General features: G+C 42.1%; 1 protein-coding gene across 1 annotated transcript in view; it reads right to left on the reverse strand.

Moving 5' to 3' along the window:
- The window catches only part of LOC139273124 (neurexin-1-like), a 2,375,046-nt gene extending 2,349,377 nt beyond the window's left edge, over positions 1–25,669 (reverse strand). Inside the window, exons 1-2 of the mRNA XM_070889537.1 lie at positions 25,401–25,669; positions 21,602–22,970 (exon numbers count right to left, since the gene is read on the reverse strand). Of these exons, the coding sequence (XP_070745638.1) occupies positions 21,602–22,322 (721 nt within the window). The 5' untranslated portion in view covers positions 22,323–22,970; positions 25,401–25,669. The remainder of the gene's footprint in view (positions 1–21,601; positions 22,971–25,400) is intronic.
- Positions 25,670–25,954: the final 285 nt, after the last annotated feature.

A 25,954-nucleotide genomic window follows, 5' to 3' on the forward strand; every position in this document is an offset into this window, starting at 1 on the left:
GGTGGGAAAGGAGAAGGGAGGGGGTGGGAAAGGAGAAGGGAGGGGGTGGGAAAGGAGAAGGGAGGGGTGGGAAAGGAGAAGGGAGGGGGTGGGAAAGGAGAAGGGAGGGGGTGGGAAAGGAGAAGGGAGGGGGTGGGAAAGGAGAAGGGAGGGGGTGGGAAAGGAGAAGGGAGGGGGTGGGAAAGGAGAAGGGAGGGGGTGGGAAAGGAGAAGGGAGGGGGTGGGAAAGGAGAAGGGAGGGGGTGGGAAAGGAGAAGGGAGGGGGTGGGAAAGGAGAAGGGAGGGGGTGGGAAAGGAGAAGGGAGGGGTGGGAAAGGAGAAGGGAGGGGGTGGGAAAAGGAGAAGGGAGGGGGTGGGAAAAGGAGAAGGGAGGGGGGAAAGGAGAACGGAGGGGGGGAAAAGGAGAAGGGAGGGGGGGGAAAGGAGAAGGGAGGGGGGGGAAAGGAGAAGGGAGGGGGGGAAAGGAGAATGGAGGGGGGGGAAGGAGAAGGGAGTGGGGGGGGAAAGGTGAAGGGAGGGGGGGGAAAAGGAGAAGGGGGGTGGAAAGGAGAAGGGGGGGAAAGGAGAAGGGTGGGGGGGAAAGGAGAAGGGAGGGGGGAGGAGGAGAAGGGAGGGGGGGAAAAGGAGAAGGGAGGGGGGGAAAAGGAGTAGGGAGGGGGGGAAGGAGAAGGGAGGGGGGAAAGGAGAAGGGAGGGGGGGGAAAGGAGAAGGGAGGGGGGGAAAGGAGAAGGGAGGGGGGGAAAGGAGAAGGGAGGGGGGGGAAAGGAGAAGGGAGGGGGGGGAAAGGAGAAGGGAGGGGGAAAGGAGAAGGGAGGGGGAAAGGAGAAGGGAGGGGGGAAAGGAGAAGGGAGGGGGGAAAGGAGAAGGGAGGGGGGAAAGGAGAAGGGAGGGGGGAAAGGAGAAGGGGGTGGGAAAGGAGAAGGGAGGGGGTGGGAAAGGAGAAGGGAGGGGGTGGGAAAAGGAGAAGGGAGGGGGGGAAAAGGAGAAGGGAGGGGGGGGAAAAGGAGAAGGGAGGGGGGGGAAAAGGAGAAGGGAGGGGGGGAAAAGGAGAAGGGAGGGGGGGGAAAAGGAGAAGGGAGGGGGGGAAAGGAGAAGGGAGGGGGGGGGGAAGGAGAAGGGAGTGGGGGGGGAAAGGTGAAGGGAGGGGGGGGGGAAAGGAGAAGGGGGGTGGAAAGGAGAAGGGGGGGGAGGCTGAACGGGGGGGTGGGGGGGGAGAGAGAGAGAGGCTGAACGGCGGGGGGGGGGGGGGCGGCGGAGGCTGAACGGGCCGGGCCCGGCGGCCAAGCCCAAGACTTCGGGCAAGGCCTGTCCCCAGCACCAGATTTACAGTTAGGTGGCGTTGGGTCCGGGTCCGGGATCAGGAGCGCGGGTCGGAGCCAGTCCGGGGGGGCGGGGGGGGGAGGGGCGGTCGGGAGCACGGGTTGGGGGCGCGTGGGGGTGGGGGGAGGGAGGTCAGGTCCGGTCCGGGGGTGGGGGGAGGGAGGTCGGTTCGGTTCGGGTCGGGGGGGGGGGGGGGGGAGTGCGGGTCGGGTCGGGTCCGGGGGTAGGGGGGCGGGAGACGGGTCGGTGTCTGTGTCTGGGGGGGGCGGAGTCGGGTCGGGTCCGATCCGGAGGAAGCAGCCTTATTCACGCAGCCCCAGTGAGGCCATTCGGCCAGGGCCTGCGTGCTTCGGGCCCCTCCCATACGGTTTTGGGCGCCTGGAGCTACTGCACATGCGTGCCCACTGTAGCACGCATGTGCAGAGGTCCCGGCACTGTTTTCAGCGCAGGGACCTAGCTCCGCCCCCCACAGCTCTTGCTGCGCCGCGCCGAGGGCCAGATGACCAGCAGGGAGCCGGAGAATCTGGAAGTTTTTTCGCGCCACGGGCGTCCAGGTCGGGGCTGCGCCGTTCTAGGCGCGGCCCGAAACTTGAGCGCATAGAATGTGGATTTGCCCCTTTGATTCTCTATGTAATGAGATTCCAACATTGTCTGTTTTGTGGTGGGAAGAGCCTAAAAAAGCTACGTTTCCCCCTGCCTCCCTTATCCCCAAAACGTAGAACAAGAATCAGAGAGGGAATTATCCATGGACCATTCCCATACGCCTCTTGACAACCGATTCATAGCAACACTGATACAGGTGTGAGAGCTGGCTTACGAGCTGGCTGTGGCTGCTGTATGCCACAGTGAGACCCAATTTGGCAAAATGGTCAAAATAACGTGAAAATCTGAGCCTTACAAGAACTAATCATAGAATCATAGAAAAATTACAACACAGAAGGAGGCCATTTGGCCCATCGTGTCCATGCCCTCATTAATTTCACGGTATATTGATGATATATGGGAGTGACTTGAAGGCAGTGCTCTAATCTTACGTTCCGATGACCATTATAAATTACAATAGTGAATCTTATATAGTTTGTGATGCTATCTGAATCTCAAAATGAGATTACTGTCTTGTAATTATTCTAAATTTCTGTAATATAAATGCTAATACTTCATTGTATAATATAAATATTTAATTGTCCAGTGTCATTTTGATAGCACAAAAACTTCTCTATTACAATAACGTTCTGTGTCTCATTAAAGTGTAACTAAAAGTTAAGCAAGATTAGTGGATTAATTTTAAGGTGAACTAATTGAAATATTTAAGATGGTGAAGGAATTTGACAAAATTGATCCATGAAAATTGTTTACTATGGTGAAACAATCAACTACCATGATACATGAGAAAATTGGGAGTAAAAAGGGAAGTCAGCAGAATTTTCACCCAATGGGTAATAAAATTGAGGACTAAGTAATCAGATAAGGCTCGTGAAATGGACAGCATAAACAGTTTAAGACTCATTTCGATGGTTTCTGAAGAAAGAGGTTGAGTGACATGATGAGAAGGGGCATAGATGACCTATGAAAAAGGTATAGGTTATTAAAAAGGCTTGGAATTATATAGCGCCTTTTACGACCAATGGACGTCTCCAAGCACTTTACAGCCAATGAAGTAGTTTTGGAGTGTCGTCACTGTTGTAATGTAGGAAACACGGCAGCCAATTTGCACACAAACAGCAATGTGATAATGATCAGGTAATCTGTTTTTTTGTTATGTTGATTTAGGGATAAATATTGGCTAGGACACCGGGGATAGTTCCCCTGCTCTTCTTCAAAATAGTGCCACGGGATCTTTTACATCCACCTGGATTGGCCAGGAATAAGTCTAACAATCCCTCTCCTAACTGTCTTGGTGATGATTTACATAACTTATTTATGAATTCATCCCTCATACCTTTTTAAGTTTACACTTACTAGCAAAATATAGAGAAAATCAAAAAACAGATTAAAAGAAAATTCTCTCAGAAATCAGATGATGTCCAAAAATATAGGATTGAAGCTCAAGCAATAATAAGATATAATTTGAAACCAACTATGAGATTACCGACTATAAATTTATAATACTGGTTGGTCTACCGTTGTGTTGCTCAACAAAGATAAAAAATAAAATATGTCCCTCCCTCTTCCTGTAACTGTCCCTGCTTTTTTGTACTCCCCAATTCATTCTGTCATCCCCTTTCTTTGGCTTTTGCCTCTCTTTATTTAATTTTTTTGCCCCTCCCTCATTCTGAAAGTCTCTTTTTCCCTCTCCTGGATGCCTGTCACAGTTTCTCATTCTCTGTATCGTGCACTCTTTTTGTATGTGTGCCTTTGACTGCAAAATTTGACACCTTAGCACCGACAATTAAGGCCTGTTTTGGAAAACAAAATGGTGGCCATCTCGCTTCCGCCAACTTCCAGCGGGGCCCACACTAGTCACCATCTTGGTGAGAGCGATAGTGTGGGTAGAATGTGCATGAGCCAGCAGTTTTGCAGAGTAGGCAGATTGTGATACCAGTCAGCGTGCAACGTTGATTTGATGCACAATCTGCCACCTTGCCGTTCCAAACAATACCCAACCGACAAAATAAAATGGTGGCCCAGTGCACTAAATGCCTCCCCTATAAGGGGTGCCCCTGCGGCGGATGTCCAAGCACTGATCCTTGCGGCACCACGCTAGTTACAGCCTGCCAACCGGAAAATGACCCATTTATCCCTACTCTCTGTTTTCTGTCTGTTAACCAACCCTTTATCCATGCTAATACCTTACTCACAATCCATGTGCCCAAAATTTGCTTAACAACCATTTATGTGGCACCTTATCGAATGCCTTTGGGAAATCTAAATATAATATATCCACTGGTTCTCCTTTATCTATCCTGCTAGTTACTTCCTCAAAAAACTCTAATAATTTTGTCAAATACAATTTATCTTTCATAAAACCATGTTGACTCTGCCTAATCATATTATGATTTGCTAAGTACCCTGTTATCACTTCCATAATAATGGGCAGTGCTGTGCTGTGCTGTCCACCAGCCTGTCCTCACCGCACAGCACTGCCCCCCATTCAACAAGATCCATGGCACGGCCCTGGACAATGTGGACCACTTCCCATATCTCGGGAGCCTCTTATCAACAAGAGCAGGCATTGACGACGAGATCCAACACCGCCTCCAGTGCGCCAGTGCAGCCTTCGGCCGCCTGAGGTAAAGAGTGTTTGAAGACCAGGCCCTCAAAACTGCCACCAAGCTCATGGTCTACAGGGCTGTAGCAATACCCGCCCTCCTATATGGCTCAGAAACATGGACCATGTACAGTAGACACCTGGAGAAATACCACCAATGATGTTTCCGCAAGATCCTACAAATCCCCTGGGAGGTTAACGCACCAACGTTAGCATCCTTGTCCATGCCAACATCCCCAGCATTGAAGCACTGACCACACTTGATCACCTCCGCTGGGCAGGCCACATAGTTCGCATGCCAGACACAAGACTCCCAAAACAGGCGCTCTACTCGGAACTCCGTCATGGCAAACGAGCCAAAGGTGGGCAGTGGAAATGTTACAAGGACACCCTCAAAGCCTCCCTGGTAAAGTGCAACATCCCCATTGACACCTGGGAGTCCCTGGCCAAAGACCGCCCTAAGTGGAGGAAGTATATCCGGGAGGGTGCTGAGCATCTCGAGTCTCGTCATCGAGAGCATGCCGAAATCAAGCGCAGACAGCGGAAAGAGCGAGCGGCAAACCAGTCCCACCCACCCCTTCCCTCAACGACTATCTGTCCCACCTGTGACAGAGACAGTGGTTACATAGAAACATAGAAAATAGGTGCAGGAGTAGGCCATTCGGCCCTTCAAGCCTGCACCGCCATTCAATGAGTTCATGGCTGAACATGCAACCTCAGTACCCCATTCTTGCTTTCCTCTTTCTTATTAGACCCTCTGATCCCTTTTATATCCGGAAGGTTGTTTGTGTCCTCCTTAGTGAAGTACTTGTTCAATTGGTCTGCCATTTCTTTGTTCCCCATTATGACTTCCCCTGATTCTGACTGCAGGGAACCTACATTTGTCTTTACTAACCTTTTTCTCTTTACATATCTATAGAAACTTTTGCAGGCCATCTTAATGTTCCCTGCAAGCTTCCTCTCGTACTCTATTTACCCTGCCCTAATCAAACCCTTTGTCCTCCTCTGCTAAGTTCTAAATTTCTCCCAGTCCCCAGGTTCACTGCTATTTCTGGCCAATTTGTATGCCACTTCCTTGGCTTTAATACTATTCCTGATTTCCCTTGATAGCCACGGTTGAGCCACCTTCCCTTTTTAAGGGTTCTCGTATTGGTTCTCGTATTGGACTGTACAGCCACATAAGAATTCATGTTAAGAATGGAATCAAGTCTTCCTCGATTCCGAGGGACTATGATGATGATGATGATGATGATGAAGAATAATGGATTCCAGCATTTTCTTGATGACTAATGTCAGGCTAACTGCCCTGTAATTCCCAGTTTTCTCTCTCCCTCCTTTCTTGAATAGCGGGGTTATATTAGCTGCCTTCTTGAATTTAGGGAATTTTGGAAGATCACAACCAATGCAGCCACTATCTCTGCAGTCACGTCTTCTAGAACCCTAGGATATAGGCCGTCAGGTCCAGGGGATTTGTCGACTTTTGGTCCCTTTAGTTTCTAATGAAAGCCACCACAAAACAAACATAAATTATAAATGATTAATTCCATTACATTACAAAGTTGATTAATCAGCCTTATGCATTCCCTTAGTGTCTGACTTTCATGTCCCTTTGCCTATTCTAGTGCTCCTAAAAGTACTACCCCAATGGCTGCAGCATGGCAGGTCGAAGGCTGATGAAGTCCCTTGGGAGAGACTATAGGTGGCTTTGCAGCATGACCTGGAGCAGCTCTGAGACTAGAAATCCTGGCTGCAAACTGCATCAACTCGGCATTGGGAGCAGCAGTCTAGACTGGCTGGCTGAGAGACTGCTGTAATGGCACTAGTGGAGTGGTAGTGGCAGAAGTACAAATGCTGTCACCCTGAAAGAGGACAGCAGGCTCTTGCACCATGGAGCCAATGCCATTCCCCGGGACGGCGCCTCAGCATTCCTATCCAACAGTTGGAGGACAGATTGTTGGAATGTTGTGACACCCTGCAAGCCCCTTTGCACACTCGTAAATGCAGCCACAATGGCAGCAGTCTGACCTTGCATGGCAGCAAGCTGAGCCTGCCTGACAGAAGTCTGCGCTTCCGCTGCAGCACTCAGACGTTGGGTCGCTGCTGCTTGTGCTGTAATGGAAGCTGCGACTTCATAACTGAAGCTGCGACTTCACCCATCACACCCAGCATCATGGTTGGGTCCACAAGTGCTCTAATGAAGTTGCCTGTCAGCTCCATCCTTTAATCATGGGCTTCAAGCTCCGCACAAAGCCCCATGCAATGTTGGAGCCGGACTCCTCCACATTCCTTGACACACGTGAGGCTTTCTGGTAGGCTTGTCATTGCACCAAGCATTTGTGTGCATTATCCATTACCATTCTTCTCAAGGCTGCCTCATCAAAGCCTTCATCTGTGTCCTCTGCAGCAGAACTCATGTGCGAGCTCGGCCTCTTGGCAGCTGGCACCTGTGCAACTCTTTCCCCCTGGCCTGGCTGCAGCCCACTGGTGCCCGGTGACTCACCACATGCAGATCCCGCCTCTATACTACCCTCTAAAGTTTGCGCAGTGCCATTTTCCGAGCTGTTGCCTGGGGGTGTCAGATCGTGTGACGGTGCATCTTCTCCTTCACCCTCCTCTTCTACTAGGTTGGCATCAAGCTGGGCTGCTGGCAGTTCTTCGGTCTCTGAAAAGAGAAAGGCACAAGCATTGGTTTGTGGTGAGGGGAGGCAGGAAAGCAAGGTGTGCATGCTTATTCCATCAGCTGCTTGTAAGTGGGAAGAGATTGTGAGCTGAGAGGGAAGTGGGATGTGAGAAGGATTAGGTATGAGCATACTGTCATCTTCAATGCCTCAGTGACGGGCCCTCCAATTATCTCCAGTTCTGTCTCCTCCAGCTAAGTCAGGTTCTGCAGCCGTGCTTGCCCCCCGCCTGTTTGTTCTGCTCGCGCTGGTCGTAAGCCACCTTGGCCTGCAAGCGAAACGGAAGTGTATCAGTGAGTGTGGTGTCATGTGTTTGGTGATGGTTGAATAGCTGGCATTGTGTGCAAGGTGTGAGATGTGGGTGTGAGGTGTGCAGCAGTGGTAAGTGTGAGATGAAGCTCTGATTGTGAGGTATGAGTCGTGCTTGCAAGTAACTGTTGGTAGTTGAGTGATGGGGGTGTGGTGCACTGAGCAGTGTGTGAGGCTAGTTGGTAGGATATGGCATTTGAAGACACATTCATTCACCTTGACCACTCGTGTCATTAAACCTCTTCCGGCACTGGATCCGTGTCCTGGGGGAAAAGACTGGTGGCACTGATGGCTTCAGCGATCTCCTCCCAATGCCTTCAAACAGTGTGTCTGGAAGGCCTCCTGACCCCTTGTGGGGCGAGGACCTGTCTCCCCCAATAAACTCCCTGCACAAAGGCCACCAGTGCTGCATCGGAGAATCAAGGTGCCCTTTCTCTGCCTGTTGAGACATTGCTAAGTTCCAGCTCCAGTCACAATGAGGTACTTCCCTCACCTCACTTTAAGGAATGTAGACAGCCTTTAAATAGTGAGCACACTCCGCACGCTATTGAGCCAAACTGCAGCGTGTTTAATGCTGGGCTCAGCGCTGCAATCATGTTAATGAGCAGGCATCATGAATTTCACATGCTGCCTGCACTATCAACGTGCACGGGCTGATCGCGACTCATGATCCCCGCGCCCATTTTCGGGCATTATCCAATTCAGCCCCCTTTTTTACTTTCTTTATGAATGTCTCCCACTTATGCATCTTCTCATTCTCTCTTTCTCTATCTCTCTCTCTCTTTCTTTCTTTTTCACGTTATTTGCACAGAAATCTGAAGGCAGACTTAAGGCTCCAACCGTCTGATAAACTCAAGAAGGACTTTTCCCCTCCGTGAATACATAGGCACAGTTCTTCTGTTTGGACAGAAAAATAAACCCGAGACTCATTGGAAGTGCACAATTGTATTTCACTGGGGAACAAGGTGGCACAGTGAGTTAGACATAGGCCTTCACCCAAAGTTTAAATCTAGTCCAGAGCGATACAATAAAAGTCTTCTCTGTCTACTGGCTGCATGGATTCGATATAAAGTGAGTTTCAACAGAGTTGATCCAGTGTGCATGGGCCGACAGCCCAAAACTGTCCCTAATTCAGCACGAATGGGCAATCAAACTCAGGGCAATGATTGCTGTGGGAAATAGAAAAAAAGTCACACTAGTTGTAATGTATGCACCTGTGAGTATGCTCACAGATTGGTTGAGTTGTTGAGTTGTGAGTGGCTTAGCCAGTCACGTGATGCTCACAAGACTTCAGGGGGTCCACGATGAGGCAGATGGTCGTGAGCCTGGTGGATGAACTGGTAATGTGTAGCATGATTGTTAAACCTTTGCTAATAAACCAACTAGTTCTTAATAGCAATGTGTTGCTATGAATTCTTAAGCAAAGAACCCATGAAGCAAATACATTGTACTAGTGTAGTAAGAGCTGCTCTTCTCAGGTTTGGGTTTAAACATGTTGTTGGGCCACAACCTGGTTGTGCTATACCTGACCTGGGAGTGCTTAATGCTGGTGCTGAGTGTCTGAAATGGGAACAGTTCTATTCTTCAGCACGAATACCTCTCACCTTGTTAAGAGCAAAAATAAGTCACTAAAATTAAAGACCTGGAGATCACTCCTTTACCATTTAGAATCTGAAAAGGAGCAGAGAGTTCTGGAGGGAGCAAGGAACGTTGGACACTGGGGCCAGATTGTGAAAGTGAGCAGGTGGCCTTCACCCGCTACAGGTGGAGGTAAAGCATTCAAGTAGGGTGGGGGCAGCCTAGGAGCATTCAGAGCATGTTGGGAGGCACTTGTGATGGACAAGCAGAGGACTCAGAAGCACTTAGACAGGCTGGCAAGGGACTTGGCAGTATCTATTCAAAAGACAGTAATCATGACCAGAGATCAGATGTAGTAGTTGCATCATCTACAAACCAATCAGAATTTAGAAGATCAACATAACAAAGAAGAGACAAGGCAGGTGTAAGCAGAACATTATGGGTTTTTTTATTCGTTCCTGGGATGTGGGCGTCACTGGCATGGCCAGCATTTATTGCCCATCCCTAACTGCCCTTGAGAAGATGGTGGTGAGCTGCCTTCTTGAACTAGTGCAGTCCGTGTGGTGAAGGTACTCCCACAGTGCTGTTATGGAGGGAATTTGAGGATTTTGACCCAGTGACGATAACAAAATGGCAATATACTTTCAAGTCAGGATGGTGTGTAACTCTTTTAGAGTCTACCTGCAAAACATAAACATTAAACTGTGCCACCCGACCTGGGTGACACACCAGACATTTACAAGGCCCTTTTTTTCCTTTTTTTGGTTTTTTTTTTTGTGTTTTTTTTTGGGGCACTAAAATCACAATTTCTCCGGTGCCCCCTATAAAAGGGAAGGGGACACTAAAAGCACCGGCAATTAAAACAAATTAAACTTTAAAACGTAAAATCAAATTAAAATTTGGTTGCCGGGCGTGATGATGCACTCCAGTCCCTCCGGTGCCCACCTCTCGCGGAAGGCCGCGAGCGTACCGGTGGACACCGCGTGCTCCATCTCCAAGGACACCCTGGACCGGATGTAAGAGCGGAAGAGAGGCAGGCAGTCAGGTTGAACGACCCCCTCGACCGCCCGCTGCCTGGACCGGCTGATGGCACCCTTGGCCGTGCCCAGGAGCAGTCCTACGAGGAGGCCTTCGGACCTACCCGCTCCCCTCCGCACAGGGTGCCCAAAGATCAGGAGGGTGGGACTGAAGTGCAGCCAGAATTTCAGGAGCAGCCCCTTCAAATAATGGAACAGGGGCTGCAACCTCGTGCACTCAATAAAAACATGGAACACGGACTCCTCCAGACAAAATAGTGCCATAGAATCTTTTACATCCACCTTAGAGAGCAGACAGAGCCTCAGTTTAATGTTTCATCTGAAAGTGCAACACTCCACTGGAGTGTCAGCCTTGAGTTTTTTGCTCAAGTGTCTGGAGTGGAACTTGAATCCTCAAACATCTTGACTCAGAGGCAAGAGTGCTACCCACTGAGCCATGGCTGACACCAGTTCAGGATGGTGTGTAACTTGGGAAGGGAACTTGCAGGTGATCATATTCCCATACACCTGCTACCTTTGTCCTTCTACGTGGTAGAGGTCGTGGGTTGTATAGATTTTGTGTTCAAGGGCAATATTATTTCATTTTTGCTTTTTTGTGTTGGCAGTGAATGGCATGATGGACAACAAGGATGTTCATATAGTTTGGGACTGGAGTCACTTGTGAACCAGTTTGGTTTTTATAGCAATCCATGCACTGAATTAAATTTCACAACTTGCAATGGTGGGATTTTAATTCACAACCTCTGGATTGCTAGTTCAGTACCATAAACATATACTATTATACCACCACTCTTCAAGTTCCTTCTAGCTATTACTGCATTACTTACTCCAGTTCCTTAATTACTCACTGCACCTCTCTTTCCTTCACTATTGTACCCTAGGTACTAACTACCTTCACACATGCTCTATACTGTTCTTCCCAATTCTCTCTGCCCCACAACTTAATTCTCCAACTCAATTAACTACTCCTACACCCCTCACAAACCCTTCCAGATGATGTAACCCCTTCGTACAAACCATATTGTATCACTTAATGTAAACAATGCCACATGAGATCAAGTTCCTTACAAAACAGCACATGCCAGGGAACAAATTAGCATTGGAAAGTACAAGATAGAAAAGACTGCAGTGCATTGAGCCTGTCCCAAAAAGTAATACTTCCCAATCGCCTACTTTAAATATCAATCCAATTTTGCCTTAAATTCTTCAACCATGTCTGCCTCCCTGGGGAGTCCATTCCAGACATTCACTACCCCCTGCTTAAAATAGATAACTCTAATCTGTCTGTACACCCTCCCACTTCTAAGATTAAGCCATTTGTCTGGATTCTGGAGTTAGTGACAATTTTAACATATTAATGGGGTCCAAGTTATCTATTTCCTTAAGGATCTTGAATACTTGAATATCTCTTCTAAGCCTTTTCTTTCCCAAAGTACACAATCCCAGGCTCATGAACCTTTCCTCATAGTGAAGTATCAGTTCTGTTGATGGTTTCTGCACTGCCTCTAATACCCGAATATCCCTGTTGCAGTATGATGACCAGAACAGTACATAGTAGTCCAGGTGTAGCTGTGCCAGTGGCTTATAAAGACTCATTATCATTTCCTGAACTTTGTATTTTATCCCTGTGGCTATACATTTTAGGACCTGATTGGCTTTCCTTGCTGCATTCCTCAGGTATTGTCCCCCTCCTGTTCAAATTTGCCAATGTAACCCCTGCTCAAAAAGCTCATCCTTGACCCCTCTGTCCTTCCAAACTACTGCTAAATCTGCAATCTCCTTTTTCTCACCAACGTGATTGCACCTCCCAAATTCATGCTCCTTTTCCCCAAAACTACATGTTTGAACCTCTCCAGTCAGGATTACTTCCCCTGCCACAGCATTGCAACAGCCCTAATCAAAGTCACAAATGACACCCTCTATGATCATGACCATATTGCGCTATCCCTCCTCATCTTTCTTGACCTCTCTGCAGTTTTGGATGGTTATCCAGATCATCTGCCTCCAACACCTTTCCTCCATTGTTAGCACTGCCCTCACCTGGTTCCACTCTTACCTATTCAGTCATAGCCAGAGAATCTCTTGCAATGGCTTTTCTTCCTGCCCCAACACCATTACCTCTAGAGTCTCCCAAGATCTATCCTTGTCCCCCTCTTATTTTCCATCTATATGCTGCCCCTCGGCAACATCATCCGAAGATATCAGGTTCCACATATACACTGACGGCACCCAGTTCTACCTTACCACTACCTCTCTCAACCCCTCCACTCCCTCTATCATCTGATTGCTTGTCGAACATCCAGTCGTGGTTGATTCTTCATTTCCTCCAATAAAATATTGAGAAGACTGAAGCCATTGTCTTCAGCTCCCGCTACAAACTTTATGCTGTCACCAACAATTCCATCCCCCTCTCTGCCCGCTTGCCTCAAGATTGTTCGTAACCTTGGCATCCTGGTCTTGACTGAGTTTCCGACCACATATCCTCTTCCACCTCCGAAACATCGTCCGTCTCCATCCTTGCCTCAGCTCGTCTGCTGTTGAAATGCTCACCTATGCTTTTATTGACACAACTATTCTAATTCTCTGCTGGCCAGCCTCCCATCTTCCACCCTCTAAGTTTGAGCTCAGCCAAAACTCTGCTGTCTGTATCCTAATCCGCACGAAGTCCTGCTCATCCATCACTTCTATGCTTGTTGACGTACATTCGCTTCAAGTTCACCAATGCCTTGATTTTAAAATTTTCATCCCCATGTTCAAATTTCTCCATGGCCTCACCCCTCCCTATCTCTGTAAACTCCACCAGTTCTACAACCTTCCAAAAACTCTGTTTCTCCAACCTTGGCCTCTTTTGCATCATCCACTTCTTTTACTGTACCATGGCGACCATGCTTTCAGCCATCTGTGCCCTAAGCTCTGGAATACCTCTCATAAACCTCTTCCCCTCTCCTTCCTCCAGACCTGCTCTGTGTTCTGAACACGTTTATGCACTCTCACCCCCCCACCCCTTGGGATGATTTCCTGCATTAAAAGACTGTATTAATGTAAATTACTGTTGCAGTTGTTGCTATTGCACACCGCTGTTGGTTTCAGTGAGTTATATCTCCAGATTCTGTCCATGTTGGTGGCCTGTAGCCTGGAGCCATTTGATTTATATTTCCATTGATAAATTTCCCTTAGTTTGCTTGCTTCCTATTGTTTGACTGCCCCCCTCCAAACCCAAATCTGGTGTCAAGCTTTAGACAGCAGTACTTCTTTCCTCAACTGAAAATCATTCACATGTAGTGCAAACAGCTAAGGCCCCAGCATTGATCATTGTAGCATCCTGCTAGTGGTCTCCTACCATGTCAATGCAGCTCCATTCACAATCACTTTTTTCTTTTGCTGATTTATCTCATTTTTAATTTACCTTAGAAGCCTCCATTTCCATGGCTTCCTATCTTGAGTACTAATCACTTTGGTGGCACATTATTAAAAGCCTTGCTGAAATCTGAATGTTTCATAGCCACCAAATTTTGCTGTCAACAAGGTACATCAAAGAACTCCATAAAATTTCTTAGAAAAGATCTTCCTCCCATAAATCCACACTGACTCCATCTTACCATACTATATCTATCTAAGTATATCAATATCCTTAGATCAAGATGCCTTATAATACTTCACCCAAAAGAGATTTTGGTTTGTTGGCCCACTTTTAAAGTAATTACTTTCCAATCCTGCTTCTAATGATTCCCTGAAGATAATGGCAAGGACATGACTGATTTTCCTAGCCACTTCTTTAATTTCCCTGGTATGAAGTATATCCAATCTTGATGCTTATTTTCCTTTAATTTCTGCAGATTATCACTGCCTTTTTTTAAATGCATTTTTCTTTTAGTACTTCTTCCAATATCACCTGTAATTTCAACTTCAGTCTGAGGAGACTGTCCATAGACTATTTGTTGAATGCAGAAAATAATTCAATTAGTATATTTGCTATCTCTTGTTAACTTGACATCATGCGTCCCCATGAGCAACAGTGCAAGAGATCAACTAACAGATATAATAAATATTACGCACTTGCCTATTACATATATCATGCAAAATATTTACACAGGCAATACATTATAGTAACAGTTACATCATTTTTTTCTGACAAGTACTGTGCAAAATATATTTATAAGATAATAAAAATTTGCATGAAGATTTGATTTACATCATTCTCTATAGTGGATTCATCTTACAACTGAACTCAATGTTAACAATGTTAGTTATTTATTATTCCATTTATTAAATGTGCAAAAAGTCAAAGTATTTCTTGTTTGCTTGAAGATTGCAGTTTGCACTGCTGAAAAATTAAGCACTGTAAAATGTCAGTATGGTTCCCTTATTTATTTATTTATACACTTATTATACATATCTCCTGAGCCATAATTGATATTTTTCCTGAATATCATTTATTCAAAAAGCTGAATTTTTGATCAAACAACTTCATTTTTCTTAAATATCATTAGATGTCTCTGGAAGTGTAACTGACTACTGTGATGACAAAACACATCTGAACAAAATGATTTCACACGAGCAACAACAGTTTTTTTTTATTCATGTCAAGTATCAGATCTAGAAGTTACTATTTTACTTATGCACACATAATAAAGATATCATTTTACTTGAATTGCTTACTTTAACTTTTCTATCAGTCATAGCATTATTTTGGCTTATAGCAAGTATTGAATGTTACCATAATACCAAAGACTTGGAAAAGCCAAATGTTTGAACAATTTATCAAACAGTTGAACCTTTTATGTACAGGAGCAAAAGAGATGGAAGGGAATAACTTATAACATACTTACACATTTACAGGATTCAGATGGCATTGTTGTAAACCAGTGTCTGGGCTGATAGTTAATGATATATGGATTTCCGAATGCATTTTAATTGCCCTAACTGTTACCTCTTTACATCCACTGTTGTATATATAAATATGTAGTATGCAATACACGGGATATTTTTTCATTTAAAATCAAATAAATAGTCTTGCAACATCATACTAACAGTCATTTGGCTATAAACATACTTAATCAAGGGAACAAATATGCACAACATGACTTTATCTAACTGCAGCACCATAACAATAATCATTTGAATGATAACACACTTGATTACAGAAAAACATACTGCATAACCAATAATTTACGTTTGCTTGTATCACAATTACAACTAAACAATAAAATGACTAATTTTGTTCAATTAAGAGACGAAAAATTAATAATCTGTAAAACACAATATTGAGAAAATGTCAATTCATAAACTATACTGGCACCATTTATGATGTCATCTGACTCATCTGATGATTTACTTGCCATTTAATTTCAAGTGCTTATCATGTATATGTAACACTTCTCTGCAACCTGGACTACATGTGTCATTTATATTTCAAAATTCTGTTTTGTGAAACCACCAGTCTCCTAAAGTCCCACATGCAATCCAACATGCAATCATTTAATCAAATTGTCGAATAAGCTGTAATGTCCACAATGCCTAAGCAACTAATGTGCATTACAGTAAATGTTTCTGCCAAATAATCTGCTTCATCAGGAAAAATAACTCTAATTCACAGCATATCATTTGTCAAACCAAAATATGTAACAGAAGCTTTCACATTATTCGACTAAAGGCCTGGTTCATGTAACTTAGTAAAACATTTATTCCATGCCATGTGCTTTTTAATCATTTAAATTTTCTTGCAGAAATATTTTACTATATTTTGATTACTATAAATCATTTATTTTTATCCAACCGTCTTCCTATTTTAGGGAATCATAAATCCATTACACCAATGAAAAACAGCACATCCTCTGGGTGTCAACCTATTAATAGCAGACATATCATTGCGGTTAATAGCACTTCTGTACACCCCATTTGTAGTGTGCTCTGCAACCAACAGATCAGTTATGCATTCAATTTCCAATTCATCTATCCTCACAATTACGTCTACCATACATGAAACAAAGACAGCAGCTACTGAGTTCAGCCCAGACATGAAGAAAAATTAATGGTGAAAATCATTAATGTATATTTCTTCTGTCATAATACTAAATAAAAAATAGAAGTCTACAGGGAAAATAATCAACAACTGAGCCCCTGTACTCATCACATGCAAAATCAACAATTAATTGACACTCTTTTCTTCAATTAAAATCAGCACAAACTGTAGGAGGTTAGAACTAATGCAGAAAAATAATCACAGGAAGTTAAATACATATGGACTTCAAATTCATCTCACAATTATATGTAAAATCCATATGAATTGTCAGCAAGGAATAAAAAAATGACAAATGGAAGCTTTCCTTGAGTGAATGGGCTATTTTCCAATTACTAATTTTACCATGCTAAGCAAATAAATAAATATATAAACCACAACGAGCTTCTAGCTGTCTTATATTTCAAACAAGTAATCCAAAATTCTGCCCATAAAGAATCTTTTTAAAAGGATCCCAATATTCTTTACAAGAACAAGTGAAGGTTAATCCCACCATGAATTTATTCACACAGGTTGGCAATATTTTCTGCCCATTTACAGATCTTATTTTTCCTCGTGAAAGCAACTGAACAAATAATTAATATAAATGTGAGCACATCACTGGCATAACCACACGTGATGAGAACCTTTGCTTACAAAACATTCTGCTGCATAATAGGGAAAATACATACAAAATAACTAGAGTTGTATAAAAATAGGTGAATTTCAGAATAAAAATTCAAATGGGTGAATACTTTTGAAATATTGGATTTATTTTTAATGCAACATTTCTGAGATACTATGGTTTCAAGTAAATACAGAATCTTAGGGGCAAAATTCTTGACTTTGCTAATTTTGGTGAAAAGCAGACATGAATAAAAAAGTGGTAGAATGTAGATAGAAATTACCAATGGACTATTCTTCCATGCTTAGTGCTGCAGAATTCCTACACATCTAAAAATGGATTAATAAAAATCAGTTAAAAGTGAGAGTGTTTAAGTGTGATTTATTAAAGTCATTCATAAGAAACTCGCACAACTTTCCTCAGATGTAGAGTGAAATCAAAAAGTGAGTATTCTACTTCAGGTCAAGCCAGGTGTCAGTGAGCTTAGCAAACAAGAAATTCCTTATGCATCACCAAAGCAGTGTTGAGAGTAAATTGCATCACAGCACAGAGTGCACATCTGTATATTACATTTGTATATTGGACAGATACTGTATTAAATAACAGTGTATTTATCATACTATACAATTGTAATTTTAGGAGTGCAAACTTGTAGAATGACCCCTAGTGTACCCCAATATTAAAATTATATAATACGCTCTCTCTTCCATGTTATATTTAGCCTCTATACTAAACCTGCAATTATCCACTTTCAGTCTCTAGTATATTTATCACAGTGTCTTCACTCTGAGTTACCTTACTTTATTGCATTATGTTATTGTTGCTCCTGGTATTTTATTACTTTGTTCAGTGAATTCTTTCATTCACTGCTATATTACAATCACTTTCTGTTATATTGGCTGTTTATATAATGTCACACTTTTTGCTATGTTAGAACAACTATTATTGGCCCTGAATTTGTGGTCGGAGGCTTCCCGCGGGGAAATGCCTCCGATCCACAAATAAAATGCCCACGTACCTGATGGTCCAGGAGGTATGGAGACTCGCGGTCCTGGGCCTCTCCGGGTGCCTGCGGGTAGAGGTCCACATATCACAAGGGCGGTGGGCCGGCCCAACGAATGAATGAAGGGCATCTCCATTCATGTTTATTGGTATTCTGTATGTGCGGAATACGCATAAACATGAATGGGAATACCCCCAAAAATACATCAAATAAATAAAAAAACATTACATATTTAAAATTAATTAAAATGCCATTTAATTAGATATTTAAAACAAAAAATTCTTTTTTTTGAAATATGAATTTAAATGTTTTAAAGGGGCTAAAAATAACCTTACATTATTGCACTGGTATTTTTATGTTTAAATAATTTAAAAATATATATTATTATGTTTATTTTAAACTCTTATGCTGGCCTTACTCCTGTTTTTACTAGGTGTAAGAATTTCAGGGGCATTTGCTGGGCAGAAGTTGGGCAAATAGCCCAAATCTCCACCCGCAGATGCCCTTATCCCGGAGATGCGTTGGATCCGTCAAGATGTAAAACCCGGAATTTGTGCAGCCCTTACGCATATGAACCTCGTACGCGCCCTTAGGGGTCGCAAATTATAGGCCATTGTATTTTCTATTTGAAGCTAGGATCATTATTTTTTTCCTTTCTCTCAGTCTTGTGTTCCTCTCTCCATGTGGCTCTTTCATCATCCCAGTGTCATTATATTCCAGATAATATAATGAATAATATATTATATTGTTGATTATTTATGTTATTTATATCACATTTGGGCACAACAGAAAAATTCAGGCGATCCAAGGTGACATCCCAAGAAGTCACAATTGCAACTGATCAGTGGAAAACTACAGGATTGTCAACATTTTGGGAATACTTGGTGGCCTATTTCTAACCAGTTTGAGCAGGAAAGCCAGGGCTACCAGTATAAGCAGGACTTTTTATGCAATTCGGGTATTTATGACAAAGGCTTTGCACTTCACAGCCCAATTAACAATTTTGAGACATTTATAATGATTAATTTCATTAGTAGTTTATTAATGTTGACAGAAAAACAGGCATTTTACCCATTTTTCAAAACAAGAATTCAGCCCCTGAATATCAATGACTAAATAAAGTGGTTAAAAAAAATAATTGGGGGAATTTATCCTTCAAACAATGCACAGAAAATAGTATTTCCACATAATTATTGCATTTCTAAAAAAAACATGTTTAAGGAAATTTAGGCCATGTAATCATGCAAAGATTCTTAGCTGAAAAATGAACGATCATATTATGTGGAAATTGTTCTCCTGGCAACCTCTTAAAGTAGTTTGTTCTCTGTATGGCATTAGTGCAAGACAACGTATAATATATTCAGACACCAAATAATATATTCAGACAACATATAATATATTCATAAGTCAAAGGTAGCTGCCATGATACTAGATGTTACCCAAACTACTGCTGTGCTTGAGAAATACTAGGCTGTTACCACACATTTATACACAGGTATTTTAAAGTATGATCTGTTTTACAGCTTTGGTAGATTACAAAAGATACAGATTAATCTAGTGGAAGTGCTTTTGATTCAGATTAATCTCTGGTATTTTTTTTATAAGGAGAAAAGTTGGTGGGGAAGATGTGCTTCAATTGTGTTTTTAGATTCAGTATCTCTAAGCCCTTGTTTGGTGCTGGAAACTGCATATCTCATACTATAACACTGCAGGTGTGTTTCTTCTTTTTTTTGAGAAGATAGTCAGCCTAATATATTCAAAATAGAAAAGAACAATACTGGTATGTGGTTTGTACATCTACTAATAATCAATAAAATTGTCATTACATTGTGCATCAGGACAAAGGAGCTAATGATATGCATGTGGCACATGCTGATTTTACTGAAACATGATTTTTGGATCTGACTATGCATTCATTTAGAGTGGCAATACGTGTATCCGACAATATGATTACATTTCCACACGAGCAAAAATTAGATCCAAATCTAATTAATTTAGTATTCCTTCCTTCATAATACTAAATAATGATCAGAAGAAGCCCATAGGGCTGCAAGTCAACAACTGAGCTCCTGCATCCAAGTGGGAAATCAGTACTTAATAATGCTATTTCCTTTATATTAAAAAATAAATCAGTAGGAAAAGTTAGTACAAGTGTGAAAGAAATTAAGCCCATAGAAATAAATTGTTACACACTGCAAATTCATCTTCCTATCATTTAAAAAGAATATCAGCAATGGACAAGAAATAATGAAAAATTAAATGATCATTTGCTTTTATTAAAAAAACTTTAAGTGTTGCATTACTGAGAATCTCAAAGCAATTAATCTTGCATATAGAAATAATCTGTAAATGCAAACAGAGTATGTGGTAGTTTAATTAATTTATATGGACTGTCTATGGCTTTTTCATTTTTAATTGCATTTTCTGCCAATTCTAAACAAAAGCATTTAAAAAAATCTATGAATAATGTACATTAAACCATATAGAATTTACCAGAAACATGTGCACAATCGGCATTTCGTAAGATAGTGGCATTGCATGACAAAATTTATAACGGTCCGGAATTTGGGGTCAGCAGCAAAGTGAAGCCGTTCTCTGCTGGCCCTAAAGTGAGCTTCGCATAAGGATCTTGCGATCGCTGTCTCAAGAACTTTGGCTTTTCCGGCCTTCAATTCAATTCAACGGAAGTTAGTGGGGATTGCCTTGTGCGAACTGCTGTGAATTCAACAGGTTGTCTAAGCAGCCAAACAAAATTCAGAATTCTCACAGACAGCGAACAAGGAAGACAGTAAGCTCTTAAAATTCTAACTTTTTAAAATAGTTCGAGAGAGCAGAAACAAGATTGGGGCGCTCTCATGCAGAAAAGCCAAACCTGAAATAAAGATGGGCAAACTTTAAAAAAAGTAACTTTTTTGGGGGGAAAGTTTTAAAAAAAAGTTTAATTTTTATTAAAATGGACAAATGTCACACTGCACAAAATTAAAATTGGTTTTCCAGGCCCTTGATATAATTTTTAGCAGTAATAATGCTGTTAAAACCCCCATTACACCTAATCTCTTTGGGTCTAACTTTTAGTGGGGAATTTAACAGCGTACTTACGGCAGAAGAGCCAAAGTTTATGTTAGTTTCCCTGATTTGGTGATTACACAGATTGCCGGCTCTGTGAAGGAGGTGGGGGATGCACAGCCTGTTTCGGAGCGGTCAATGACCGACCACAGCTTCAGGATTTCTGCATGCGCCAAATCCTGAAGTCGTGATCAGTTTCAAAGGTGGAATGACGGTAAATGCTACCAGTTCGCCGTCATCCCAACTACAAGTTCCGGGCCAGTACCATTAAGAAAGCTAGTTGGTTAGCACTATTTTAGTAGAGCTCCTAGTCTTTACAGACATGGCTAGGAATTCACCAAACTTATACAATGGAAAACTAGTCTTCAAAAGTAAAGTTAGCATTTGAAGTTTCTTGCACCAATATTATTTATTTATTATTAAAATTAATTATTCACATTTATTCCTCCATGATTTTGTTGCTGCCTTTTGTTTGTTTTTTTTGAAAATTTTATTTTTACATTTATGGTTTAGCTTTAAATATAAATGTTATAAAAGTTTTTGAGCCTTTGGTGGCATAATATACAAGAGTTCAAAATGTCAGACCTATGACCTAGAAATAAAATGTTAAAGAAAAATCAATTTATATTGGAAGATGTCAGTGAACAAAGATAAATGCAGTACATATGAAGAATTTTCTCCATGTTTAATCTTAGAACAACAGATAATTTTCCCCCTACAACTATCAAAAGTTGTAATAATTAAGAAAACGAGTACAAACAGACTTGTAGTCATCTTACCTTCGCTGCAGTCTTTTCCTTGAAAGCCAGTGTGAGAACAATCACAAATTGCCTTCTCATGTACAACAGAGCAGGTTCCACCATTTAGGCATAGACTGTAATTTGTGCAAAGATAGTTTTCATCCATCTTGATTCCATGACCATCAATGAGTGTGGTGGTCCCATTTCCAACCTTGAGGTCAGTTATTAATCCCTGGAATGGTTCTTGACTTCCTACTGAAGTTGATGTTAATGACAGCACTGATGAATGAAATTCTGGTGGAATCCCACCAATATACAATTTGCTGAAGACCGTCATGTCTCGTCTCTTTGACTTCACTTCAACTATTTTGACCTCTTTGTCTACCATTAATGTTGTCTTCTTGAAATTCCTCTGAATAACTATAGTATGCCAGTTACTATCATTCACTTTAGTATCTGACTGTAGAACAGCTGGTTTAGCACAGAAAATTGAAAAGCGAAGTTGAAGGTATCCATCAACAATCAGGAGTTCCAGAAAATCACAGAATCCTTCATCATCAAAGTACACCAGTAGACTACTGGAAATATTGGTCTTCATATTAAAACTCATTTCACTTTCGCAGCACGCATTCCACTTTGGGAACCTTGCCCATTGTCCTCCAGCTCCAGTAAATTCTAGACTGACCCCGAGGTTAACAAGGCATCCAAAAAGTAGGCCGAACCAAAGCAAATGACCTTTCTTCTTGATGACAACAGCCATCTTTGTAAATGTAATATGTTGTTGGATAACAAACAGATTTCAAACAATTTGTAAAAAGTCCCTCAAGATGGGTAGATTTGCTGTGTGTTGCAAAATATATCCTTTTTGAATCCAACAATTAAAATAAAGTTAGTGAAGCAGCTCTCCAGCAAGGTACTGATGGCAGACTTTTGGATTAGGGATTTCATATGGTGAGTCAGCAAAAGAAATGATATCAGTGGCCCATATCCACAATGAATTTTGCTTAGTAATCAGACTACACCATTAGCTTTTTGCAGCTCCAGATAAGAAAACAAGTAGTATTTAAATTTTCTCTGGAAAAAGAACTAATTCACATGCAGATCCAACAGATGACTTTTCTCTAGTTTTTCTTGTGTATTTCCCTTCAGTAATCCCATTACAATACCAAAACTGCTCTGTGTGACAGATTCCCAGCACAAATCCTCAGATTCATGCCATCATGTTAAAACAGACACTCTGAGTCATCACTCATGGCTTCCTGGGCTGCCTGCTTCCCAGTGGTGCTGAAAACCATAAACTGTCAAGTAGCTCAGCAGCCACTTGACATGCAAAGTCTGTCAGCAAGTCCTCCTTTCAGGGCCAAACTGTGATTCCAGCGTTTACAGCGGCTTCAACACAACTCGCAATCTGCAAGGAATGAAAGCAATAAATAAAAGCATGACCCCTAGCTCAGTTTAAAACCATCTTACAATAATGGACGTGATAGGCTCCCTGTTAAGGGCTGCTACCAGGATAAATCATCTCCCACTGCCTGTGCAGTAATGAATTCACTGGAAACTCTAAACTCTTATTTATCATCACAGAATAATTAATTGCGCTGGTCATAAAGCAACTTAGTCAAACATGCAACATGAAAAGATCTTTTCTATTATTTTTCTTTATCACTTGTCCAAATCTTTGAGGACAATCTTATTTTCCATTAGTATTTTTTAATTACTTTTTCTTGTGTATTAAAACAATTTCTTCTTACACTTTGTTACAAAAGCTTGCTTCTATCAAATATTTTTCTACATTTTGTTGAAAGAAGAGAAAGTATTGTAATGTCTAAGACACTCTAAAAAGGTAAATTAATAATAGTGAAATAACATTCTTTCTAGCTTACGTTACTGCATAATGTTAGCAAAAAGGGAATGGTGGTTTAAAATTATCAGTAAATTCAATTGCACTTTTCTGCTACACTGGGGATATTACTGCAACTGTTCATTTGAAATTCACTATTTAAAATTCATAAACAAATACATTTCTTACGAAAGCACATCTGAGGACAGCTGTTTAATCATGCATATTGTATTTGGTCACCTTGTGCTAATAATTAGAACACCCCGACGACATTTGTGAAAAAAAAATATCCGAAAACTCAGGTGTCACTAACAGCCGGTATTCTACAACCTGTTAGAGACAGTGTTTGGAAAGGAGGACGTGTGTTGGAGACACAGCGGGTAGATATTGAAAATCGTGATGATCTGCATACATCATTTATGGTTTAACGTCGAATGAGCCGATGTTATAGTTGTTACTTTAAAAGAGCATAAATATGGAGAGAGGTTGAACAAGAATTTCATATTTAAAAATGTTAATCATTTAGTGTATGGCGATCTGCTTGTAAAGTTCATTTATTACCAAGACGAACAATGCAAGTACGGTCACTCTAAAGCCATGTACAAAAAAAAAGTATGTATACAGCAACCTCTTTCACACACCCCACTTCCAAACATTGAATTTTTTTTGTTGCATACCGCTATTTAATATTCAAGTTCGTACATGCAAGTCTAGGAACGATTTATCGACCCTGCGTTGAACCTCGATGTCTAATTAACACTTAAAAAAAAATTTGCCAGCAAGTAGCAGCAATTAATAGCACTGTAGTGGGCTGTCATCTTAGCTCAGGGAAGAGAATGCGCCTCCCAACACACAGGGCGATCCCTACAGGTGTTTCTATCCAATGGCATATCATGTGAGATTCCGATTTTATTTAAATCAGGTGACACGATTCAGTCCCTTACCTTTAACTACCTACCTGCGTATTTTCTGACCGTTTTCAATCATAAACTGAACTTACTTAACCAAACATGAGAAAACTATACTAGAACGTCCGAAAACAATCAATTAGACTTCAGTGGGAATATAAATGTGGCACAAGTCTTAGACTCGTTTGATCCCGGTGTAAGTGGACTAGGTTCTGGAACAAGCATGTATGTTGAACATAATACACAGCACAATGGGGCAGGATATAGTAATCCAATATGTTCTTGGGTATATATATATGAATATTATGTATACCTCTGGATCAGAGTTTGGTTACAGAATAAAAAACACCCCACTACTTATGTTGGCCAAGTGAAAATGCCGCTTATATTTGGTTTAAAAATTAATCTTGGACATACAGTAAAGCACGCCGTAACTATTTAGCATTCAAGTTCCGTAAGAAAAAAATATAGGCCTTTTATAATTTTCTTTACAGCGGCATCGAAGACGAACCGTTAATTACAGAAAATATTTAAATATAGTATAATACCTTCTCCCCCTCCCCCCACCCCACATCTGTAAACCAACCATTTCACCATAAATTGTAGCTAATTCCCGTGTCTGGATCATAAAGCCGTGAAAACTGCCGTGTGCGAATAATAAGGAAATCCACGGTCGAAACATTTCAAAAATCTACTCACGCTGTCACATTCATTAGCAGAAGATCCTTTCCTTTTCGTCCCAGCTTTTTTTTAAAGATCAAACTGGAATGATTTAGTAATTCTACAAATGAAATATACCAAGCTGTGCCGGGTCGATTATTGTGCTGATAACATGAACACAAGGCAGCATCCCCCCATTTTACATATCAATATATAAATAAACGATGCTCAGAAACCGACGCCGGATAAACAGAATTGCAAATTTATAGAAACGAAACGTACGTGCGATACCGTCCAGATCAAACCGGGTTAGACAAGTGTCTCGTTTAACGACCCAGGTACAAAGCGGGAAAAAAATCACTGCGTTCAATCCATAAATGCATGTGCCGAGCACCACCTTCACCATCGCAATGTTCATGCCGGGTTTTACCTACAGCAGATGTGCACCGCGAAGCCCATCTCTGTCAGGGCCAATAGTCTCTGTAGCCTCGTCGTTACCAGCTCCTGCACTGCATCCTATTCAAATATGGAGTTTTACCTGCAGTACCTTCACTGAACGTCGGAAATGACTTTCGGCTTTCAAATGAGATCAGCTCGTATATAAATATCTTTCTCTCTCTCCCCCTCTGCTACTTGGTTCTCCCGTCTCTGTTTACATTTGCAGGACAGCAGTCTCCCCTCTGGCTCCAGCTCGGTTTGTCAGCGGGTTGCTGAGCTGAGCGTCACACGGGCGTTGCTCTCGAAGCGAACCACCAGCAGGGCTGCAGGAGCAGCAGCACAAGCGAATCTCTCGCTATCTTCCTCCCCCTCTCTCATACACACACAGCAACGTCAGAAATCTTCCTCATTAATTCTATCACCACAGAAAGGAATAAGATGGGAACGACCATATGCTCTACCACCTCCGCGAAATCAACAGAGAATACAATGAATTGCAAAAAAAAAGTGCTCACCCACATCGAATATTTTTTTTCGCAATGTCGG

This window comes from Pristiophorus japonicus, chromosome 9 (genome assembly GCF_044704955.1).
Source record: "Pristiophorus japonicus isolate sPriJap1 chromosome 9, sPriJap1.hap1, whole genome shotgun sequence".
Classification (NCBI taxonomy): Eukaryota; Metazoa; Chordata; class Chondrichthyes; family Pristiophoridae; genus Pristiophorus; species Pristiophorus japonicus.